The sequence below is a fragment of the Malaclemys terrapin genome, chromosome 6 (assembly GCF_027887155.1).
Source record: "Malaclemys terrapin pileata isolate rMalTer1 chromosome 6, rMalTer1.hap1, whole genome shotgun sequence".
Taxonomy (NCBI): domain Eukaryota; kingdom Metazoa; phylum Chordata; order Testudines; family Emydidae; genus Malaclemys; species Malaclemys terrapin.
The window spans coordinates 42,810,500-42,832,050 of record NC_071510.1 but is presented as its reverse complement, the minus strand read 5'-3'; the positions used below and the strand labels follow the sequence as shown (position 1 = coordinate 42,832,050).

The following is a 21,551-nucleotide window of genomic DNA, read 5'->3' as shown; positions in this document are numbered from 1 at the left end:
ACCATACAAGATACTAAGTTTCTGTTTTAAGTATGCTGAATTTGTTTTTTTGTGGATGTACTGGCGTTCAGCTTCAGACCAATATTTATATAGCAAACACATGTCATGTACAACAGACCTAAAGCCAAGTCAGTGCAGACTGGAAAAGCCTTCAATTGTTTGAGCTGTGTAAATGGTACAAGACAAGATTATCTCTTTGCCTATTGATCGTTGTCTGGATGGCAAAACCACTTGGCACAAATATTAAGTATTCATCTTTATTTTGATGTAGCTGGAATCTCTACCAAAATAGGTCTTAGAGTTACACAAATCCCAGATAATTTTTTTTAAATAATTACTGGGTGCATTATACTTCAGCCAATTTTACTACTCCACCAATGTGTTTTGGTGTCTTGGCTACAGGGCTAATATACCCCTGTCTCTCTGAGTGCACCCCCTCAGCTGTAAGGCACTGTGCCTTCACGTCTGCGGTGGAATAAGTCTCCCCACTCTTTGACTGGCCCCTGGGCTATACTACCTAGCGTATCAACCAGTCTTATCCAGCAGGTCTGAGTTCAGACACATGCAGTCCTTAGCTTCAGGAGTCTGTCCCCAGTGGTTAGTGTGACAACAAAGCCTTCTTAAAACAAATGTATTCTTTATTTTGCAATAAAAACAAAGCAGAAAAGGATTCTTTTTTTTTTAAAAAAAGAACAAACTATTCTACACACTTGTCCATTTTACCTAAAGGCTTACAATCACCTGATAGTAATCCAAGCAAGCCTAAATTTCTCCAGACACCTAAGCAGGTGCCTGTGTCTTAGACTAGTTTTCCACCAAAGAACACCCAATCTCTTGAGAGAGTGATCCTTTTCAAACTCCTACAATCCTTTTGTTCTTCTGGGTTTCCAGGCTTTGGCCCTTCTTGCCAAAACAAGTTTTGTAAGACGGCTGGAGCTAGGAAGCACAATCTTCAAAACTAATAGTTTGGGTGTCGTCTCTTAACAACATTTAGTCCTCCGCTAGAGATGGTCAAGCGCTGGTCTACACTTACAGCACTGCAGCTGCGCCACTGTAGCACTTAATGAAGACTCTATTGATGCCAATGGGAGAGCTTCTCCCGTTTTTGTAGGTACTCCACCTCCTCAAAAAGCGATAGCTTCTCCCGTCAACATAGTGCTGTCTACACCAGGGGTTAGGTCGATAGAACTGTTGCTCAGGGGTGTGGTGGATTTCCCCATCCGAAGTGGTGAGGTTATACCCACATAAATTGGTTGTGTGGATCACGCTTTAGTTTGAGCCATTGTTTTCCCTCTGCTTGTTTTTCTTGACAGCTCCCTATTTTGCCAAACCAACAGATTCATCTAGTAAACGTTCCAATAACCAGATTAACATACAGTATTCATAAATTATTACAGGGCAACTAGCGCAGGGCAATCCAACATTAAGCAACATTCATGTAGGAATATAAAACTACATTGTTTACTTAAAAATTGAACATCATGAAATGAGAGTTACTATTGGAAAACATTTATATTTAGCCAATTAATGATATTAATCAGAAAAATTTCCCTTTGGCCTTTGAATGGAAATTTCAAAATTTGGGCTTAATATTCCAACAAATATTTTTAAGATCAAAAAATTGCCCTACATTCCTTAAATGAAATTAGAGCTGGCAACAGTGGAGGTTTATTACACCCTACAACAGACGGAACAGCTTGAAGGAACAATAAAGAAAAAAGATATTGTACTTATTTACTCTATGTACTGTACTTTCAGTTTGTGTTCCTGACAGATCACTTCATAGGTACCAAGATACAAAGCCTAAACTTTTCATTACACAAATATATCCATTCACTATCGGAACAGCAATGAAAAAAAACTGACACAGATTCATGGCAAACATCTAGAAGAGAAAGGAGTTCACCACCATAAATGTTATTTGAGTGTACTTACTGCCTTTGCAAAGCCACACTCTTGCGAAGTATACACGCTCAACACGACAAGCTACCTAGCAAAGCAGCACCACAGACCCAACATTCACAACAATGTTACCAAAGGGACAAAGCCCCAGCCACCTTCTGTCCACTAATTCACAAAAAACTATCAATTACACATTTCAGTGAGAAACACATTGCATAAGCATGCTATGAAAGCTGCCTTAGATCTAGTGGAACGAACTCTAATTTCCTCATATTTACAGGGATACCAACTAAGCTGCAACAACTTAGTACAAAGTCTTATCCATTTTGAAAGTCTCTGTACTGAAAGTGGTTTCCACCCCTAGATTTACCACCAAAAGTTAGGAATAACCTAAATATCTTTTGTCCAAACTACTCAAAACTCCCTTAAATATCAAGTTCACGCAACCTAGTTTCCTCAGGTAATACATATAGCTTTGGGGAAAGACGGTATTTTTTATAGTCTACTATAAATGAAAGTCAGTAAAAATTGGGCCAGGATAGAAGATCCCTTTTCCTTGTAAAATGAAGGTCCAGCCATCAAAACATGGATTTTATGGGAAATAGGTCGGGTCAAAGAAACCCAATTTGATTTTAATGAGATTATAAGATTAGTTGATAAAGGCAACTACAGAGATGTAATAGCCTTCTGTAAGGTATCTGATTCAGTGCCGCGCAACTTTCTCATTGGGGAATAATCATTGAATGGAGTTATTTCTAGTGGGGCTCTGCAGGGATCAGTTCTAGGTCTAATACTATTCAAAATCTTCATCAATGATTTGGAAGTAAATAAAAGATCACTGCTGAGACTATTTGCAGTTGAGACACAGATTGGTGGAATAATAAATTATGATGAGTACAGAGCAGTCACAGAGAGTGATCTGGATCCATTCAAACAAAATGTGTTTTAATACAGCCAAAAGCAAGATCATCCATCTACGAACAAAGATTGTTGGTCACACCAACAGAAGGGTGACTGTATACCAGAAAGCGGTGACTCTGAAAAAGATTTAGGGGTCACAGTAGACAAGCAACTGAACATAAGCACCCAGTGTGATGTCTTTGCAAAAAGGACTAATGCAATCCTTGGGTGTACAAACTGGGAAGTGATGTTACCTTTGTATATACAGCATTTGTAAAACCAACACAAAAATACCAAATACAGTTCTGATATCCACATTTGAAAAAGGATGTTGAAAAAAATTGAGAGCATGAAGAAGACAGCCACACCAATTATTCAAGGGCTAAAGAAAATGCCTTACAGTGAGAGACTTAACAAGCTAAAGAGGTCAGTTCATTTAGTTTACGAAAAAGAAAACAAAGGTGAATTGACTACAGTGTCTAAGTACCTTCACAAGGGAAAGATACTGTGTACTACAGGGCTCTTTAATCTAGGAAAGACAGGGATAACAAGAACCGATGGCTGGAATCTGAAGACAGACAAATTCAAACTGAAAATAATGCACATGTTTTTGACAGTGGGGATTATTAACCACTGGAACAAATTACCAAGGGAATATAGTGAATTCACTATCTCTTGTTGTCTTCAAATCAAGACTGAATGCCTTACTGGAAAGTATGCTTTAGTCAAACACAAGTTAATGGGCTCAACACAGGGTTAACTGAATGAAATTTAATGGTCTTTGATATACAGGAGGTCTGACTTGTTGATCTAATGATCTCTTCTGGCCTTACAATCCACAAAAACTTCAAACTTACTTACTCTCCTTACTGATGTCATAACAACCAAGGAAGTAATCCTCAGAGACAGATGATAAATAGTGCACTCCCTCAAAGGTTCCATCACTCTGGTTTCTACTATCTGAACTCAGATGGTACAAACCTGGTTTATTTGATTAAAGCTAACAGACCAAAATATTGGGAATACTGGTAAACAAAAGAAGCAATTTGGTACACAAGACTCACAGGAAAAATATCCTCAATTTCAGCTAACACCACCTCCTCATCAAGACCTTCTGAGACTCCAACAATATATGTAGGTAACACAGGAATCATTCAGTTATGAAGACGCCCTACCACTATCTCTAACAACCACCAGTGTAGGCGTCTGCAGATGCTGGATCCAATAGCAATAACTGGGCAGCAGGACCTATAGAGGTGCTAATGGCAACAGTGCACAGTCCCTTGATCTGAAAATGCTTCCTATTCTGATCTAGTCTTAGAATCATGGGGTTTCTTACACCTTCTGGAACGCCATGCCTCTAGAACGCCAGGTCTAAGGGGAGTCCCCAGGAACGTTTCCTATTTTTCCTTCTGTGTAAGAGAAGACAATAGCTTGTCTGTTCCTCTGACAGTGCCAACGGGTCCATGGGAAAGGCGCTACAGCCATAAGGTTTTGATTGCTTATCCCAAGGATACTTGGAAGATTTTGATTTAAGACTTCATCAGAACTGACATTATGAGTCCTAGAAAAACTCAAGAGTCGGATTGTCAAACCCGAGGATCAGAAGAAACTGGGACCAGTGGAAGCTAGACCTGACAGTTCAAATCTGATGGTCCCTTGCCAAAGAAACCACCTTAAATAACAGTCTCTTTCCTTATGGGCCCCAGGGGTGAATCCTGCACATACAGACATGCTGTCCAAGATGATGCTCTGCCTAAGACACAGAAGGCACTGAGGATGATAGCCTGGTTTTAATTGTGTATTTGTCAGTCTCAGCCATGCCTGAAAAATCAAAGGGAACAATGAACAATACAACAGGACTTAACTAGCAGAGTCTATGTGAAACCCAAGTGGCCAAAATCAGATAAAGTCCTACAGCACCAAAACAGCACAGAGCTGGAGTCAGCATAGGATGCATCTCTCAAACGCCTACAACAACTCAATCCCAATAGGAGAACAGTGCACACTAAAAACCTACCTAAATTAACTACAAACTATTTACAATGGGGTGGGGGGGAATATATTAAAAGCAGGAGAACAGAATTCTTAAGAGACAACACATGGAAACTCCAGGCATACATAAATGGCTTCCAATTCTTGTGGCTGATTGGCAAAGAAGGAATTGAGAGGGATGGAATGATGCTCCCTTTTTAACACCACATATTGAGTGTTTGCATTTGCAAGGAGGCAGTCATGTTCCCTAAAGGGGAACTGTTTTTCAATGTGATTCCTGTCTTGCAATACTGATAGAATAGTACAAATCTCAACAGGAGACCTCTACAGAGGTAATTTTCAAAAAACTTCAGACAAATACTCCATGCCTCCAAATTTTAAAAAATTTGAACCCCTACAATATTCTGGGCTACCTATTTTAGCAGTGTTATTTTGGAATTCAAAATTATGCACATTAATTTTCACTATCTCACTAAATACTGGTAGATTGTGTTTTCATGTGCCTTATATTACATACCCTACTCCCCAAAAAAATCATTGTAGGAACGTAGGATTTGACATGCCAGATCAGACGACAAGTCCAGAATCCTGTCCTAGGTCTACTGTAATACAAAATAATCACCACCACCACCACATTGGAAACCTATGTAGTATTTCACATTCCTAAAAAATGGGAAGCAAAATGGCAATCTAGTTTTTTTGTTTATTGACTAAGCAACAGAAAATATGTTTAAACCCAAGGAGATGACACTGAATGATGATTGTTAACTCACAATGCAGTATCCAAAGCCTGTAGGACCTAAAGTACAGCATGTGAAATCAACCTCTTGTTCCACAACCCCCAATAAAACCTAGTTACAATAGATCTGAATTAAAGACACAATTCCAGCCTCAGCTCTAATTATTTCTTTTTTGGGTTTAAATTAGACCTTATGAGAGCAAAGTTTTTTGCTGTTTAATTTCTGTTTAGTTAATTAAAACTAGCTGAAGTGTGTACAGAAAGAGCAAAACTGTTTCAATTATTTGACTATTGCTCTCAGCTTCCATTCATTTCAAAATCTGGCCAAAAGTTAAACAGCTCTAAAGGAATCCCTTCAGATTCAAAGGAATCCCTTTGAATCCCTTAGGGAATTGATGGGCAGGATCCCCTGGGAAGCTAATATGAGGGGACAAGGAGCCCAGGAGAGCTGGCTGTATATTAAAGAAGCCTTATTGAGGGTGCAGGTACAAACCTTCCCGAAGTGCAGAAAGAATAGCAAATATGGCATGCAATCAGCTTGGCTTAATGGTGAAATCTTCGATGAGCTTAAACTCAAAAAGGAAGCTTACAAGAAGTGGAAATTTGGACAGACGACTAGGGAGGAGTATGAAAATATTGCTAGAGCATGCAGGGGTGTAATCAGGAAGGCCAAGGCACAATTGGAGTTGCAACTAGCAAGGGATGTGAAGGGTAACAAGAATGGTTTCTACAGGTATGTTAGCAACAAGGTGGGGTCCAGGAAAGTGTGGGACCCTTATTGAATGGGGGAGGCATAATAGTGACAGATGATGTGGGAAAAGCTGAAGTACTCAATGCTTTTTTTGCCTCGGTCTTCATAGACAAGGTCAGCTCCCGGATTGCTGCACTGGGCAACATAGTATGGGGAGGAAGTGAGCAGCCCTCAGTGGGGAAAGAACAGGTTAAGGACTATTAAAAAAGCTGGATGTGCACAAGTTCATGGGTCCAGATCTAAGGCATCCAAGGGTGCTGAGGAAGTTGGGTGACATGCTGCAGAGCCACTGGCCATTATCTTTGAAAATTCATGGTGATCGGGGGAGGAGAGCTGCCAGTGGGTGAAGAGCACCCACCACGGAGTCGGCGCCTATGGGAGCAGGTCCTCAAGGAATCCGTTTTGAAGCTCGTGGAGGAAAGGAAGGTGATCAGGAACAGTCAACATGGATTCACCAAGGGCAAGTCATGCCTGACCAACTGGATTGCCTTCTATGATGAGATAAATGGCTCTGTGGATATGGGAAAAGCGGTGGATGTGATAGATCTTGACTTTAGCAAAGCTTTTGATATGATCTCCCACAGTATTTTTGCCAGTAAGTTAAAAAAAGTATATAGTCCATTCATCCAATCTAAAAGTGGACAGAAAGCTGGCTAGATTCGGGCTCAACAGGAGAAATCAACGGCTCAATGTCTAGTTGGCAGCCGGTATCAAGCGGCGTGCCCCAGGGGTCGGTCCTGGAGCCAGTTTTGTTCAACGTCCTTATCAATGATCTGGATGATGGGATTAATTGCACCCTCAGCAAATTCGCAGATGACATTAAAATGGGGGAGAGAGTTAGATATGCTGGAGGGTAGGTATAGGGTCCAGAGTGACCTAGACAAATTGGAGGATTGGGCCAAAAGAAATCTGATGAGGTTCAACAAGGACAAGTGCAAAGTCCTGCACTTAGGAAGAAAGAATCCCATGCATCGCTACAAGCTGGGGACCAACTGGCTAAGCAGCAGTTCTGTAGAAAAGGACCTGGGGATTACAGTGGACGAAAAGCTGGATATGAGTCAGCAGTGTGCCCTCATTGCCAAGAAGGCCAACAGCATATTGGGCTGTATTAGTAGGAGCATTGCCAGCAGATCGAGGGAAGTGATTATTCCCCTCTATTCGGCACTGGTGAGGCCACACCTGGAGTACTGCCTCCAGTTTTGGTCCCCCCATTACAGAAGGGATGTGGACAAATTAGAGGGAGTCCAGCAGAGGGCAACGAAAATGATTAGGGGACTGGGGCACATGACTTACGAGGAGAGGCTGAGGCAACTGGGGTTATTTAGTCTGCAGAAGAGAAAAGTGAGGGGGGGATTGGATAGCAGCCTTCAACTACCTGAAAGGGGGTTCCAAAGAGGATGAAGCTAGGCTGTTCTCAGTGGTGGCAGATGACAGAACAAGAAGCAATGGTCTCAAGTTGCAGTGGGGGAGATCTAGTTGGATATTAGAAAACACTATTTCTCTAGGAGGGTGGTGAAGCACTAGAATGGATTACCTAGGGAGGTGGTAGAATCTCCATCCTTAGAGGTTTTTAAGGCCCGGCTTGACAAAGCCTTGGCTGGGATGACTTAGTTGGTGTTGGTCCTGCTTTAAGCAGGGGATTGGACTACTTGACCTCCTGAGGTCTCTTCCAACCCTAATATTCTATGATTCTATGAATCCCTTTCTTGTGTGTAAATATGTAATATCTACTCTCTCTCAAAAGGTTTCATAACAACCCACTGTCCTGGCTGATGATTCTCTTCCCATTAAAAAGGATTTACTTCTCTATGGCCCAAAGTGAGCTATTTTTTATTTACTGCTTGCCATATTTACCCATTACGGCCATGGTCCTGCAAACATATATGCATGCAAGTAACTTCACGTACATAAATAGTCCCACTGTACTTAATGGAACTATTCACATTTGCAAAGTTATCATACATATAAGTGTTAGAAAGCTCAGGATAAAGGCCATAGGTCATTATAACAGCTATTTGTAACTACAGCTGGTCAGAACTTTTTTGACAAAATGAAATTTCATAGAAACATGCATATTTTGTCAGAGCTGAAAACTTTCATAGAGACATATTAGTTTGGATGACATTTTTGTCAAGAAAGGTTTTGAGATCCCGCATTCGCTGGTAACTTCTGACATAAGAGACAGACAATCATGGAATCATAGGACTAGAAGGGACCGCTCGAGGTCATCTAGTCTAGTCTCCTGCAAGCATGGCAGGACTATATTATCTAGACCATCCCTGACAGGTGTATATCTAACCTGCTCTTAAAAATCTCCAAAGATGGAAATTCCACAACCTCCCGAGGCAATTTATTCCAGTGCTTAACCACCCTGACAGTTAGGAAGTTTTTCCTAATATCCAACCTAAACCTCCCTTGCTGCAATTTAAGCCCATTGCTGCTTGTCCTATCCTCAGAGGTTAAGAACAATAATTTTTCTCCCTCCTCCTTGCAACAACCTTTTATGTACTTGAAAACTGTTATCATGACCCCTCTCAGCCTTCTCTCTTCCAGACTAAACAACCCCAGTTTTTTCAATCTTCCCTCATAGGTTATGTTTTCCAGACCTTTCATCATTTTTGTTGCTCTTCTCTGGACTTTCTCCAATTTGTCCACATCTTTCCTGAAATGTGGCACCCAGAACTGGACACAATATTCCAGTTGAAACCTAATCAGCGCTGAGTAGAGTGGAAGAATTACTTCTTGTGTCTTGCTTACAACACTCCTGCTAATACATCCCAGAATGATGTTTGCTTTTTTTGCAACAGTGATACAGTGAGAGAGAAATTGAAAAGCTGTTTGTCAATCTAAAAACCACCATTTTGACACAATTTCATTTCATAAAAACCATCTGAAAGGTTTTGTTTTCATTTCTATGTGGAACAAAAACAAAATTTCAAAACATTAACATTACTGCAAGAGAGAATTATTGTCCTCCAGATAGCTGTACTTCTAACCTAAGTTCCCTGTAAGCTGTGCGGCCGCGCAACAGCCTATTTAGTGCCGTGCAAGTGCTCAGTGAACTCGCCGTGGTTGGGGACCAACCGGGGGAGGGGTGCCTCTCCCCCGGCCCCCAACCTGCCCCAGCCGGGGTGCACCTCTGCTGGTACTGACTCTGCCACAGCCTGGTTCCTGGCCAGTCCAGGGTGCCCCTCCCATGGCAGGAACCCGGCCCTGGCCCAGACCTGCTGGGGTAGGGGAAAGGGCGCCTATCCTGCAGCCCCAGCCCAAGCCCCACAGCTGCTGCTGCAGGGAGAGAGGTGCCTCTCCCCCCCTCCAGCCCAGGTGCTGCTGCTGCAGGGAGAAAGAGCTGGGGGAAGTCCTCTCTCCCCACCGTAGTCCTGGAGCCCCCTCATACACCCCAAACCCCTCATCCCCAGACCCACCCCAGAGCCTGCACCCCCAGCCAGAGCCCTCAGACCCCTGCACCCAACCTTCTGCACCAGACCCACCCCAGAGCCTGCACCCCCAGCCAGAGCCCTTACACCACTGCACCCCAACCCTCTGCCACAGCCCTGAGCCCCCTCACACATCACCTCCATATTGGTGCACATAACGAAATTCATTCCGCACATGGGTGGGAAAAATTAGAGAGAACACTGCTTCTAACTCTTGGTCACAAAATGCATCGGGGTGCTTTGCAGGGCTGGTATAAACAGTTCTGTTGATAAACCCTTCCTTAATAGTTAAAGTTTTGAATGGCTAATGTAGAGGTAATCAGCAAATAATGAACTCACATAGCAGAGAAGGGTCAGAAACAAACAAACAAAAACATTGTTCTATACATGCACGAGTTATAGCATAATACATTTTTGTCAGGAACTGTGTGCACTATATTAAAAACTAATGTTGCATGAAGCTGAAACAATATCACGCTATCACTAGAAAAACCATCATATATATTCTTACCGCAAGCTTTACAAGCAGTAGCACAAATCTCTTCTGCAATATATTCGCCAGCTGGAAACTGAAGATAATCTCCTTCGGTCTTCTCGGGGGAATGATAAAGGTAAACCTGAAGCACTGGCTCTGTCTGCTTGGGAGCATTTGCAGTCCCAAGGATGTCACCATTTTGGTGGACAGTAGAAGTTGCTGTTCCTTCCATCTCGGTCATTGTAAGGCAGGCCATCTTTTCATTATGTTTAGAGCATTTGTCTAAAACAAAAAAAACCCAAAGATTATTTGCTGACTTTAAAAAGCCAGGAAAACTGAAAGAGCTACACAAGATCTGGTATCTCCCATATTTACATGGCAATAATTCGTAAACTTGTTACAATTTCCTACATAAATATATAGATTAAAAAAAAAACTGGGATGCTTTTCACTGGTAAAGTCAACATTTTGAAGCACAAAAGCCTTGAATTATAGTACTGAGTTAGGACTGCATAATTTCTCAGAAAGTTTAGCAAAAAGTGAGCTCTTCTACAATTTACAATGCAATTCTACTCTGAAAAGTGACTGTGTGGGAAAAACAAAAAGGCTTTGTAAAGTTCCATCATTATTGCCTCTCAATGAATTCCAGAACAAATATGTTCATTTTACAAGTAAAATCAGGCTTCTTAATTGTCAGCCGTACAAACTCAGAGCTTCTGCAGGCCAAATTAGTCCCTCTGTTACACTTGTGCAACCCTATTATCCCCTCAGTGACAGGTCAGAGGTTGAACTGATGACATGTAAGAAGGAATATCAACCAGGTCACACACTGGCCAATTCAGAAAAGAAAGAATCCTTGTTCAATTGTGTTTTAGCCCATTCTAGAACAGTTAAATTTCGTCTGTAAGAGAAAGCTTAGAATACAATTTTAATTAGAAAGACTTCAGTTTTCAGCAAATGCGCCTATTCTCCTAGCATTTCCTGAAGTGACAATTTATTCTAAAATACATGACAGAAAATAAAGGTAAAAACAAAGTCTAGAAGCACTGTACAAACTAGATTAAAATATTATGCCAATATTTTAAGAAGGAGCTCCATCAAACATTCTGCTCCGGGATCAATCACATGTACCAGTGTGCATGTGCTCACAGAGAAGACCAGTGAAGAAATTGTTTTCCCATTTATACAAAAATGCTCTCTCATAACCATAACTAAGAGAAAATAACTTGGCACACAACCTAATATATTATATGATATGCTCTTTAATGCTAAAACCGAAACTGAAAAAATAAACTGAGAACAATGACAGTATAGCACACTGTCCAACTAAAATAATTTGAAGGTGGGTGGGATGGGGTATAGGGAAGGCAATGAAAACATTTTGGAACTATATACCATTTGGTGCAATCTACTCCCTTCAAAACAAAACAAAAACGTTTGTTCTTCTGTAGTATTTTTTAACCACTCTCAGGACTAAGTCATCTCTGGCAGGAATGGTTTAACTGGATCCAGAGAGGATGAACTCCATCAGAAGCAGTGAAATCACTCAAAACCTCTCAATTTGGTGATGGAATTTTTAAAATGCACCCAAGAGCAAATGACTGGCTAGGCTAAGACTGTCTTTGTTCTCATATGAAACCATCATGAATTTTTCAGTATAATCAAAACTTTAATAAAGAAAGATACTGGTAAAACCCTCTAAAGTTTGCTTATATAAAATCACTTGGTCTCATTCAGCACTTGCTTTTTGTTGTAAAGAATATTTAAAACGAAATGTTGAATCATAAAAATGTACCGGACAAGTGGTAGATTTTTAACAATAATTTTGTTGTGCAATTAACAAGAAGTTATTGTTTTACTAGAAGTCAAGTCTGGAGAAATGCATTAGATTGCACTTTGTGACAATCTATTTATTTTCTTAGACTTGATGAACTATATTATTGTTTCATAAAAGAATCTTCTGAAATGCTACTCTTTGATTATGTATTCAAACCAAAATTCCTTCTCTCTATTCTTGAGATTTTTCAATGTACGATCAAATTGCTATTTAAAATGTTGATTTCCACCCATTTACAATGTGATCCGATTTAATGTACCTATCAAAGTATTGCAAAACATATTTCTTCTTTAATTCAGTAGGTTAATTAACATGGGCAAAAGACCATTTTGATGACAATTCTGAAATAAGATCTACAAACACAAAGAAATCAGAGATCGCTTTTATTATATTAAAATAAAACTAGTACATGGAGTCAGTATTTCACAGCAACTGTAGGTTGTTTCTCTAGGTTCAAGTGCCAATCCACTGTGGGTTATGCATCCCCCAGTGTCTGATCAATAGAGCATACCGGACTGTTAAAGCTCTGACCTACGGAGCCTAGCTCTTTAGCTCAAACTGTAGACACTTGTGCTTTTTTCAGTCTGGAATTTCCTGGTTCTGTTCTGGTGTGTCAGTCAAGACAGTGGCTGTCACACAAGGAGTGGCACGAATATGTAAGTGTTCAAGTAGAAACAGCCACATTAATTTTAGGCATACAAGAAAGCCATTTTTCCTAAAAGGAAAACTACCTGGAGCGTATCTGCTTATAGCGCCATGCCAAAAGCCTTTCAAAGGCATAAAGGTTGCAGTTTTTGTTAACAACATGTATGTCTGTTGTTGCCTTCTGTGGCATGGCAGTTGCTCCTACGAAACTTTACCAAAATAGTTTTAATCTGCTGATGAAGTCATAGACTCATAGACTCATAGACATTAAGGTCAGAAGGGACCATTATGATCATCTGGTCTGACCCCCTGCATGCTGCAGGCCGCAAGACCCTTCCCTGTACTCTACCGTTGAAGTCCCCAGTCCTGTGTTTTAGTGACTTCAATCGGCTGAGACCCTCCTGCTAGTGATCCCTGCCCCATGCTGCGGAGGAAGGCGAAAAACCTCCAGAGGCTCAGCCAATCTACCCTGGAGGAAAATTCCTTCCCGACCCCAAATATGGCGATCAGTAATACCCCGAGCATATAGGCAAGAGTCTCTAGCCTGACCCTTGTTGGCCATTATGTTGTTCATGTACCATTGCTTGGTTTTCCTTGGCTACTATGTTTTATCATTAAACCATTCCCTCCATAAACTTATCCAACTTAATCTTAAAACCAGACAGGTCCGTCGCCCCCACCGTTTCCCTAGGAAGGCCGTTCCAATATTTCACCCCTCTGACGGTCAGAAACCTTCGTCTAATTTCTAGCCTAAACTTCCCCCCGGCCAGTTTGTATCCATTCGTTCTCGTGTCCACATTAGTACTGAAGCCCTCCCTTCATTGCAACAATAATTCCTTTAAATAGTACTACTTTAGTAGAGAAACTCAGGCTTCTGTCCAAAATAAACATTGACTTCCTCTTCTCTGAGTTGTCAGGTCCTTCCATGTTAATCACTTTACAAGAAATAGCATTGTTTCCATTTAACATCCTCTTTCTCTTATGCAAAAAACGGACAACTTGGCAGTTGTAACAAAAGCAGATGAAAACAATTCCAGAGGTGCGATTTTTACATTGATGATGTCTCTTAAATTATGCTATTTTCTAGTTTCAACTCTATTAACCTGAAATCAGAGGTACAAGTAAGCCGGGTCCGGTCCGACGTACTGGTAAGAGCCGGTACACAGCTGACCATACCAGCAGCACCAACAGTCAGAGCCCCAAGTCCTTGGGTAGTGGTGGCGGCCAGGAGTCCTGGGCTCTTTAAATCACTGCCGGAGCCCCGAGGTAGCGCTAGCAGCAGCGGTGGCCGGGAGCCTCGAATCCTTTAAATCACTGCCGGAGGCCCGATGGCATGGGCTGAGCAGCTCTAAAGTGCTGGCTGGCTGGCAGGCGGAGTCTGGCCCCAGCCTGTCCCTTCCACCTGAGGCCCCGTCCCTTCTGGTTGAGCCCACCCCGCCCCACAACCTTGCTCAGGACCTCGGCCACTCTGCGTACAAGTAAGTCCCTAAAGTTACTTTCACCCCTGCCTGAAATGATTATGAAGCAACCAGGTGAAAGCAAATACTACAGTCTCTCTGAATCAGTTTAATTCACCAGAAAGTCTGTTCAGGCCCCAATCCTGCAAACACATGAAAGCACACACCAGCAGTCCTATTGAAATCAACTGGACTATCCTTGCATATAAAGTGAAATACACGCATAAGTGTTTGGAGGATCAGGGCCTGAAAGTGCCATTCATATTAATTAAATTGTTTTCATCTATATTTTGTCTGCTCATTTTACAGCTGATTCACCAACTCCGTTACCTTCATTCCTAGCTCTATCTTAAAAGCTATTCATTTGCATAATCCCAAGAAAATTAGATTATTGGCCTACCACCAAATTAAAAAAAGTGACCTGGCAAGAAATTTTCATTGCTCCATTTTTTAGTTGACCAAAAGCCCAAGTTACATTTTAAGCATCCCAATATTAATAGCAATTTGGGAGGGAGGGGAGACATTAGCTTCCCTTCTGGTAAAACAGATTTGCTTTGACTACAGTCTTTAAATGTGTGCAAAATACAGAAATTCTTAAAAATTACATGGTGGGAATTAGTGCCTCTTTTGTAAATTACATTATATGGTGCTATCATATTACAGCTAGAATTGACTTTTCCACTCTGGTACCTTCCATTATTGTGCAAATACTTAGAGCCCTTCACGGATACAAAATGTATATCCATGGATGCGGATATCCGCAGAGCTCTACCAGGAACTGCAGCAGTGAGAGCAGCAGCATGTCGGGCTGCTACTCACAGGAGCCAGCACCCAGCCCGGGCAGTTCCTCTGGCATGACTGTTCCACTTGCTCCCCTCTTCCCCCCGTCCCAGCCACTGGGGCGGGCATCAGACTCACCAGCAGCTGTCCCTGGTCATGTCAATGTGTGCAAGCAGCTCACATGCTCCTGGACAGGAGTCCCTTTCACACAGCACTGTTCGTCTCCTGCCCAGTAGCTCCGTGGATATCTGCTTTATATCTGCGGATATAAATTTTGTATCCATGCAGGGCTCTACAAATACTCGGCTGTCAAACTGGAGCATGCCGATCTGAACGTAACATTTGCCATGTAACCAAAACTTAGCAAAATTCAGAAACAGAATGGACATTTGTAGGGATTACAAGAATAGCCGTAACTATTATAATTCTGGGTAACTAATTTTGGAAGAGACAGTTAAACTCATGATTCAGGGCTTAAACCAATCTCTAACTACTTGGGAGCAGGAGGATTCTCACACTTCCTCTGAAGCATCTGCTGCTGGCCATTATCGTAGATAGGTTACTGGACTAGACGGACTCTGGGTCTGATCTGGTATGGCAATACCTATGATCCTAACCAGAATGATATTTGACTGCAAGCATTTGATGAATCAGAGCTGTCATTTTTCGTGATGATCAAATAAAATTACTATCAGCACACACAATTCCTCTTCTACCCTTCATCAGGGCTGATTTTAGTTGCCACCTGGATGTTAGACTGGAATGGTTCATCTGCTTGTCCATACTCATGCAAGGAAGAAACTGGTTATTTAAAAGACAATGTCATTTCTATTCACTTTCAGCAGAGCCGACAGTAGGATTAATGCCTGTATATTTAAAGAAGTGAGAAAGGAAAAGTAATTTATAGCCGGGGAAACCCTGGATTCTGATGAACTTCCAGTTATACAAACGATTCTCATATGAACTTACTACTCCCTTACTGGTCACGTTAAATCATGCTTTTCAACAAAAAACATTACCATTACATAAGCCTCTAAACGAAGCAGCTATTACTATTCTGAGTAATCACAACAGGGATTTCTCTAACTGTGCATTTTACAAGCCTAGGTGCTCTGCTGAACTCAGACCCAAAAATCCTTGCTGAAATGCTTGTGCTGACTCTTCAGTGCACCTCACCAGGGCAGCACAAAGAGGATGGAAAGGGAACTTAAACAGCCAGCTGGAGATTCTACTTGCATGTTTCTGGGAGATATAAAGTCAGCAGAACTGGCTATTATGCCATCTTCTCCTCCCCATCTCACCCCAGTTGGTGCAACTGGAACATGCAGCACTCTGGTGATCACAGGCTAACAGGAAGGCCCATCGCACAGTCCTCAGACATTTCTAATTTGTGCCATGGGCTAAACTTGCCCTATAATGGCCTCTGGATAGAAGGGACAGAAAGCGGTCTCTGCTGCTCCATTCCAGGCATGCCAAGCTCTGCCATGATGCACATGAAGATCTGCCCTCTTGCCTACAGAACAGCACAGGTAGTTTCTAGCCTGGTAATTCAAATATAAAATAAGAATTGTGACTGGTAATTCAAATATAAAAAATCCTTACCCATTCTTCAAAACATATTCTATGTTACACAAGGATTTGAGATTAAAGAATTTGTTTTAGAGAGGACATGATAAGGGAAAACAATGTGTCTTTTTTTTTTTTTTTTTTTTTGCTTCTTTGCAATGTATTATAAGTATAAAGGCTTTTTTAAGCTGTGGGAATGTAGGTCTTTTCTTTCCTGCTTTACAGGAAAGTTTCCATAGACTACAGGAGATTTAGTAGGATTAGAACAGGGGTTAGCAACCTTTCAGAAGTGATGTGCCGAGTCTTCATTTATTCACTCTAATTTAAGGTTTCATGTGCCAGTAATATATTTTAACGTTTTAGAAGGTCTCTTTCTATAAGTCTATAATATATAACTAAACTATTGTTCAGGGTACGGGAGGAGGCTCCAGGCTGGGATGGGGGAGTGGGCTCTGGGGTGGGGCTGGGGATGAAGGGTTTGGGGTGCAGGAGGGTGTTCTGGGCTGGGATCGAGGGGTTTGGAGGGCGGGAGGGGGATTGATCAGAAATCTATAGGGATAAGAGACCTTCAGAAATGTTCCCTCTCCCTTCCAGCTGCTAGAGTGGAGTGGAACAGAGCTTTGACTTTGGAAAAGACACCTAGTAGCCAGATGACTATACAAAATATGGAGCCCTCAAGCAGGGTCCATTGACTATAACCTGGTAGAAATCCCAACATTCTCCTCCTTCACTGCAGCTGGAGGGACTCACACTGGACCTGGCTGTTTCTTATCTTTCAAATCTACCTGTGGATAACAGGTTTAGTGCTCCATCTCAGAGGTGGCCAATAAATTTTTCAAGACTTGGATATATTGTTTTGAAGTCAAATCCCTTGTGGCCTTGCTTTCCCTGTTCTATCAGCTCTTTTTCTCTCCTGATTTCTCTCTTCCCTGATTTCCCTATCCTTGCGACTTCCTTCTTTATGGGTCAGCAAAGCCACTGTCTCCAAAATAATTGTCATATTTGTGTTTACATGGGGTTTCAAAATTAATCTGGAGGATGGATCTAGGATTCTCCCAATGTAAACTCAGAGGGTAAAGAATTATTCTGTGTACACGAATTTGCTGGCCTACATGGCAATAGGAGGGTTTGGGGGGAGGAGTGGGAAGGAAGGAAGAAAAGACATGAGTCAAAAATGGTATAAACAGTGTTTAAAATAGATTTTCCCATATCTTAGAAAACTCCAGTCTCCTTTGCTTTTTGGTATTATTTCCTTCTCCTTTATGACACTGCTGAGCCTACCAGCTTCAACCAATAAAAGCAAGTGAGTGAGAAGCTGAGGCAGTATGAGGAACTTACTGCTGGCAAACTGGAAATTCTAAGGAAAAAAAAAAAAAAGCCAGTCAGAGCTCAAGGATTACAGTAGCCAAGGTGGAGAGATTTTCATGGTACAGATATTATAACAATCATATAGGTCCAGATTGTGAGCTGTTCTTACAGCATTGGGGGCTCTTAGGGTATGTCTAGACAGCATTTTGGAGCAACAGACTTGGGCTTGTAGGGCTCAGGTTAGTGGTCCAAAAAATAGCTGGGCAGACTCTTTCTGAAGTTGTAGCTTGGGCTCTGAGGCTCGAAAAGGGGGTGGGGTTCAGAGCCCAAGCTGCAACTTCAAAGTGCTGTAGCGTAAGCCCTGCTAATTCAAGTCTGTCAACCCAGACTTGGAGGTTTGCTCCAAAATGCTCTGTGGACATAGACTAGTTGTAGAAGGGGGGATAAGATGGTTGAGATTACCCTTCCCTATCGAACTACTACAGCTCTATCTTTGGAGCTTTTATAATTGTTACTTTGCAAATTGGCCACTTTGCCATGTTGGGTTTAATCTGAACAAACAATGCACAATCTCAATGAAAATCCTAAACCTTCCAGATCACAATCCTGGGGGTCTCCTTTTCTAGAGAGATGTGAGGGAGGAGGTGCTCAACATGTGTTTTTTATGTAAGGCTGTTATTTATTTATTTGTTTTTGAAAAACAATTCATTTGAAGGGTTTTTGTTTGTTTGTAAAGTTTGTTATCTGCCCCGATCTGCAAAAAAAAAAGGGAAAGGCAAATTTAGTGTTGCAGAATATGGCTATGTAACTTAGATAAAACATGCTTGTCACGTTGTTGCTATTCTCTAACTTTATTTGTGAAAAGTCTGGGAAAAAAACTGACAAAGCACCGTACTGGCACAAACCATAAAAAGTGGGAGAACTTCTGGACAAATGCTGCACACAACACCTACAGAAGTGAAGTACACTTCAATAGCATAACCAGAAGACTACCCACACATTTCTTTACAAGTTGTTTCATAGTCAGAAGAGAATCTGGAAGTACGCACTTGCACCAAATTAGCCCTATGTGGAAATTACTGTCAGAAAGTAAACAAGATAACCTAAAGTCACAGTGAATCAGCAATCTGCACACCAGAAGCTGTATTACTATGATGGTCTCTGCTGTGGCATTTCTAAAGACGCTTATTCTCAGCTATACCATATTTACAACTTTGAGCATCACTATTCAGTTAATTGCTTCAACTTGGAAACATATGAATATCATGTAAAGTCAAGTTATGATTCTGCTTCTCAAAGTGGTTTTTAATACTTTTAAATTTACATAAATGGATCAAGTTTTATGGTGGGAAAGCAACTAGTTTATTAAAATAATTTATCTAATTGCAATAATCCACAACACTAATATTTTCAAAATAATGCTTTCATTCCAACTTTGAATCTTCTCGGTTTTTAGAAAATCTAACCCTATAGAATGCTGTCTGGATAAAATTTTGTACAATGTTGTTATTATTTGCATTGTAGTAGCACCTAGAGACCCCCTCCCTCCTCCCCCCCCCTCCCACCCATCGTTGCCAGGCACTGTACACACAACAAAAAGACAGTCCCGGTTTCTAAAGGTTTACAATCCACAGCCCCAATCCTGCAAAGATTTACACACTGTGGGTAGTCCTGTTGGCTTCAAAGGAGCTACACGCAATACACCAAGTAAATTGTATGTGTGTAAATCTTTGCAGGATCAGGACCCAAATAGTCGACAATAAGTGGATACAACAAACTGATCAAGAGAGGTAAGACAGGGAAACCGTGAAACTATCATGTTTAATATAATAAGCCATTGTGGGAGGATACCACAAGTATGTACAAGTTTTAAATAAAGATTTACTCACACATCTCTCAAAGAAAATTGCCCAGAAAAATGAAAACCTGCCACAAAGATTTAAAATAAGGGGTCAATTACACTGTATATTACATTGCAGTTTCTGTTATACTACTATTCAATTCTTCTGTCAACTCATGTTAAAAAGGAAGTGAGAACTTCAAAAATCATGTTTTTAAAGTCATAAATTACTGAACAATACAAAGTGATAATTTTGACAGTCTATCTGTATAATTCAGAGGAATATATTTGCTTAATAGTTTACTTCACGCTTCCTTTGCCATCAGTGGCCTGCAAGTTCTCCACTGGTTTCATATCTGAAATACCAGTCAGCTACATTAAAGATACAACAAGACATGCACTGCCAAGATCACTTTATCTCTACAAACAGAGCTCAGCAGAAAAATGGAAACCTACAAAAACAAGCCAAGGCTTTGAAAGCAAACCAAGGGTTGTAGTAAAAAGCGTGCTGCTGGTATACTCTTATTTCATAATAAACTAAAATTAGAGAGACCGTTTCACTAACTCAAAAAAAAAAAAAAAATCAATACTACATTCCGTTAAAAACATTTTTTAAGAGAGCATTTTCATGGAAATATTACCTTACTGGGACAATAATTCAACTATTTATGGTCAATGTACAAAATGCAAAAAAAAAAAAAAAAAAAATTGTTAATACAAAACTGTTTTATGTTTGAGGTGCGTCACAAGCTCACCCAATACAATTTGCAGTTTTAAAATTTCTTCTATTTTGAGAGAGAGAATACTTGTACAGGTGTATTCCCTGTTTTAAGTATGGAAGATCTCTCCCAAACCTGTAGAAGCTTTCAAAACATTAAAAACCTATGAAGTGCAGCCCGCATAACTTGAGAGTTGTCCTTGTAATTCTGAAATAACAGCACTGAAGTTAAACTTTTTTCAGGGGTTTTACTATTGAGTCCTAAAACAGATGACAAAGGAGATCTCTGGCCACCTAACATTAATTTTTAATAAATCTTGGAATACCTGGGAAATGCGAATATTCAAAAAGGGCAAGTGGGATGACCCGGGTAACTATAAGCCAGTTAGCCTGACATTAATCCTGGGCAAAATAATGGAAAAGCTGATAAGGGACTCACTTAATAAAGAATTAAAGGATAATAAAGGGCTATTTAATCTAGCAGAAAAAGGCAGAAAAAGAACCAAGGCTAGAAGCTGAAGCCAGACAAATTCAAAGAAGATATAAGGCACGATTTTTTAACAATGATTAACCATTAAAACAAAGTACCAAGGAAGGTGGTGGATTTTCCATCTCATATCGTCTTCAGGTTCAGACTGGCTGCCTTTTGTGGAAGGTATTCTTTAGTCAAACACAAGTTAATAGCACTGTATTGAGCCTAACTGGGCAAGAGCGTGATATACAGGTGGTCAGACTAGATGATCTAATGGTCCCCTCTGGCCTTAAAAATCTATGAATCAATAGATTGCACTGTTATCATCATCAATTATTTTACTTATTAACAAGAAATGTATTATAATGAAGAGGTGAGAATCTTTGTACTGGGGTGTATTTTTTATAATCAATGATAAAGACGTAGCTACGCAACGGTAAATATAGCCTTTGTTTAGTGGAGTTCCTTTTACTTCTAAAACAAAGGAAGTTCTTCAATACATAAATCCCACTAAAAAAGTTCAGATAGTGGTACCAATAGTTGCCTTAAGTCAAAACAATAACACTGACGTTTAAAAAACAAAAACAAAAAAAAAAAACCACTTAAGTTAGGAAATTAGAAAGTCATTTAAAAACCTTTAAAAGTCAGAAAGGCCTGAAATAGTTAGCTAAGATTGCAACACTAACTTGATCTCTGCCTCCTAAATCCTAATCACCAACTTCCATCTAT

The 21,551-nt window shown here is 40.7% G+C and overlaps 1 protein-coding gene across 3 annotated transcripts in view; it reads right to left on the bottom strand.

Moving 5' to 3' along the window:
- JAK2 (Janus kinase 2) overlaps window positions 1-21,551 on the bottom strand; it is a 141,997-nt gene that overhangs the window by 75,963 nt on the left and 44,483 nt on the right. For 2 of the 3 annotated variants that reach the window (XM_054031926.1, XM_054031927.1), the window contains exon 2: window positions 10,236-10,481. In XM_054031926.1, the coding sequence (XP_053887901.1) occupies window positions 10,236-10,455 (220 nt within the window). In that variant the 5' untranslated portion in view covers window positions 10,456-10,481. Of the gene's footprint in view, window positions 1-10,235; window positions 10,482-21,551 lie in introns of those variants that run through there. The other variant, XM_054031929.1, reaches the window with a different exon arrangement.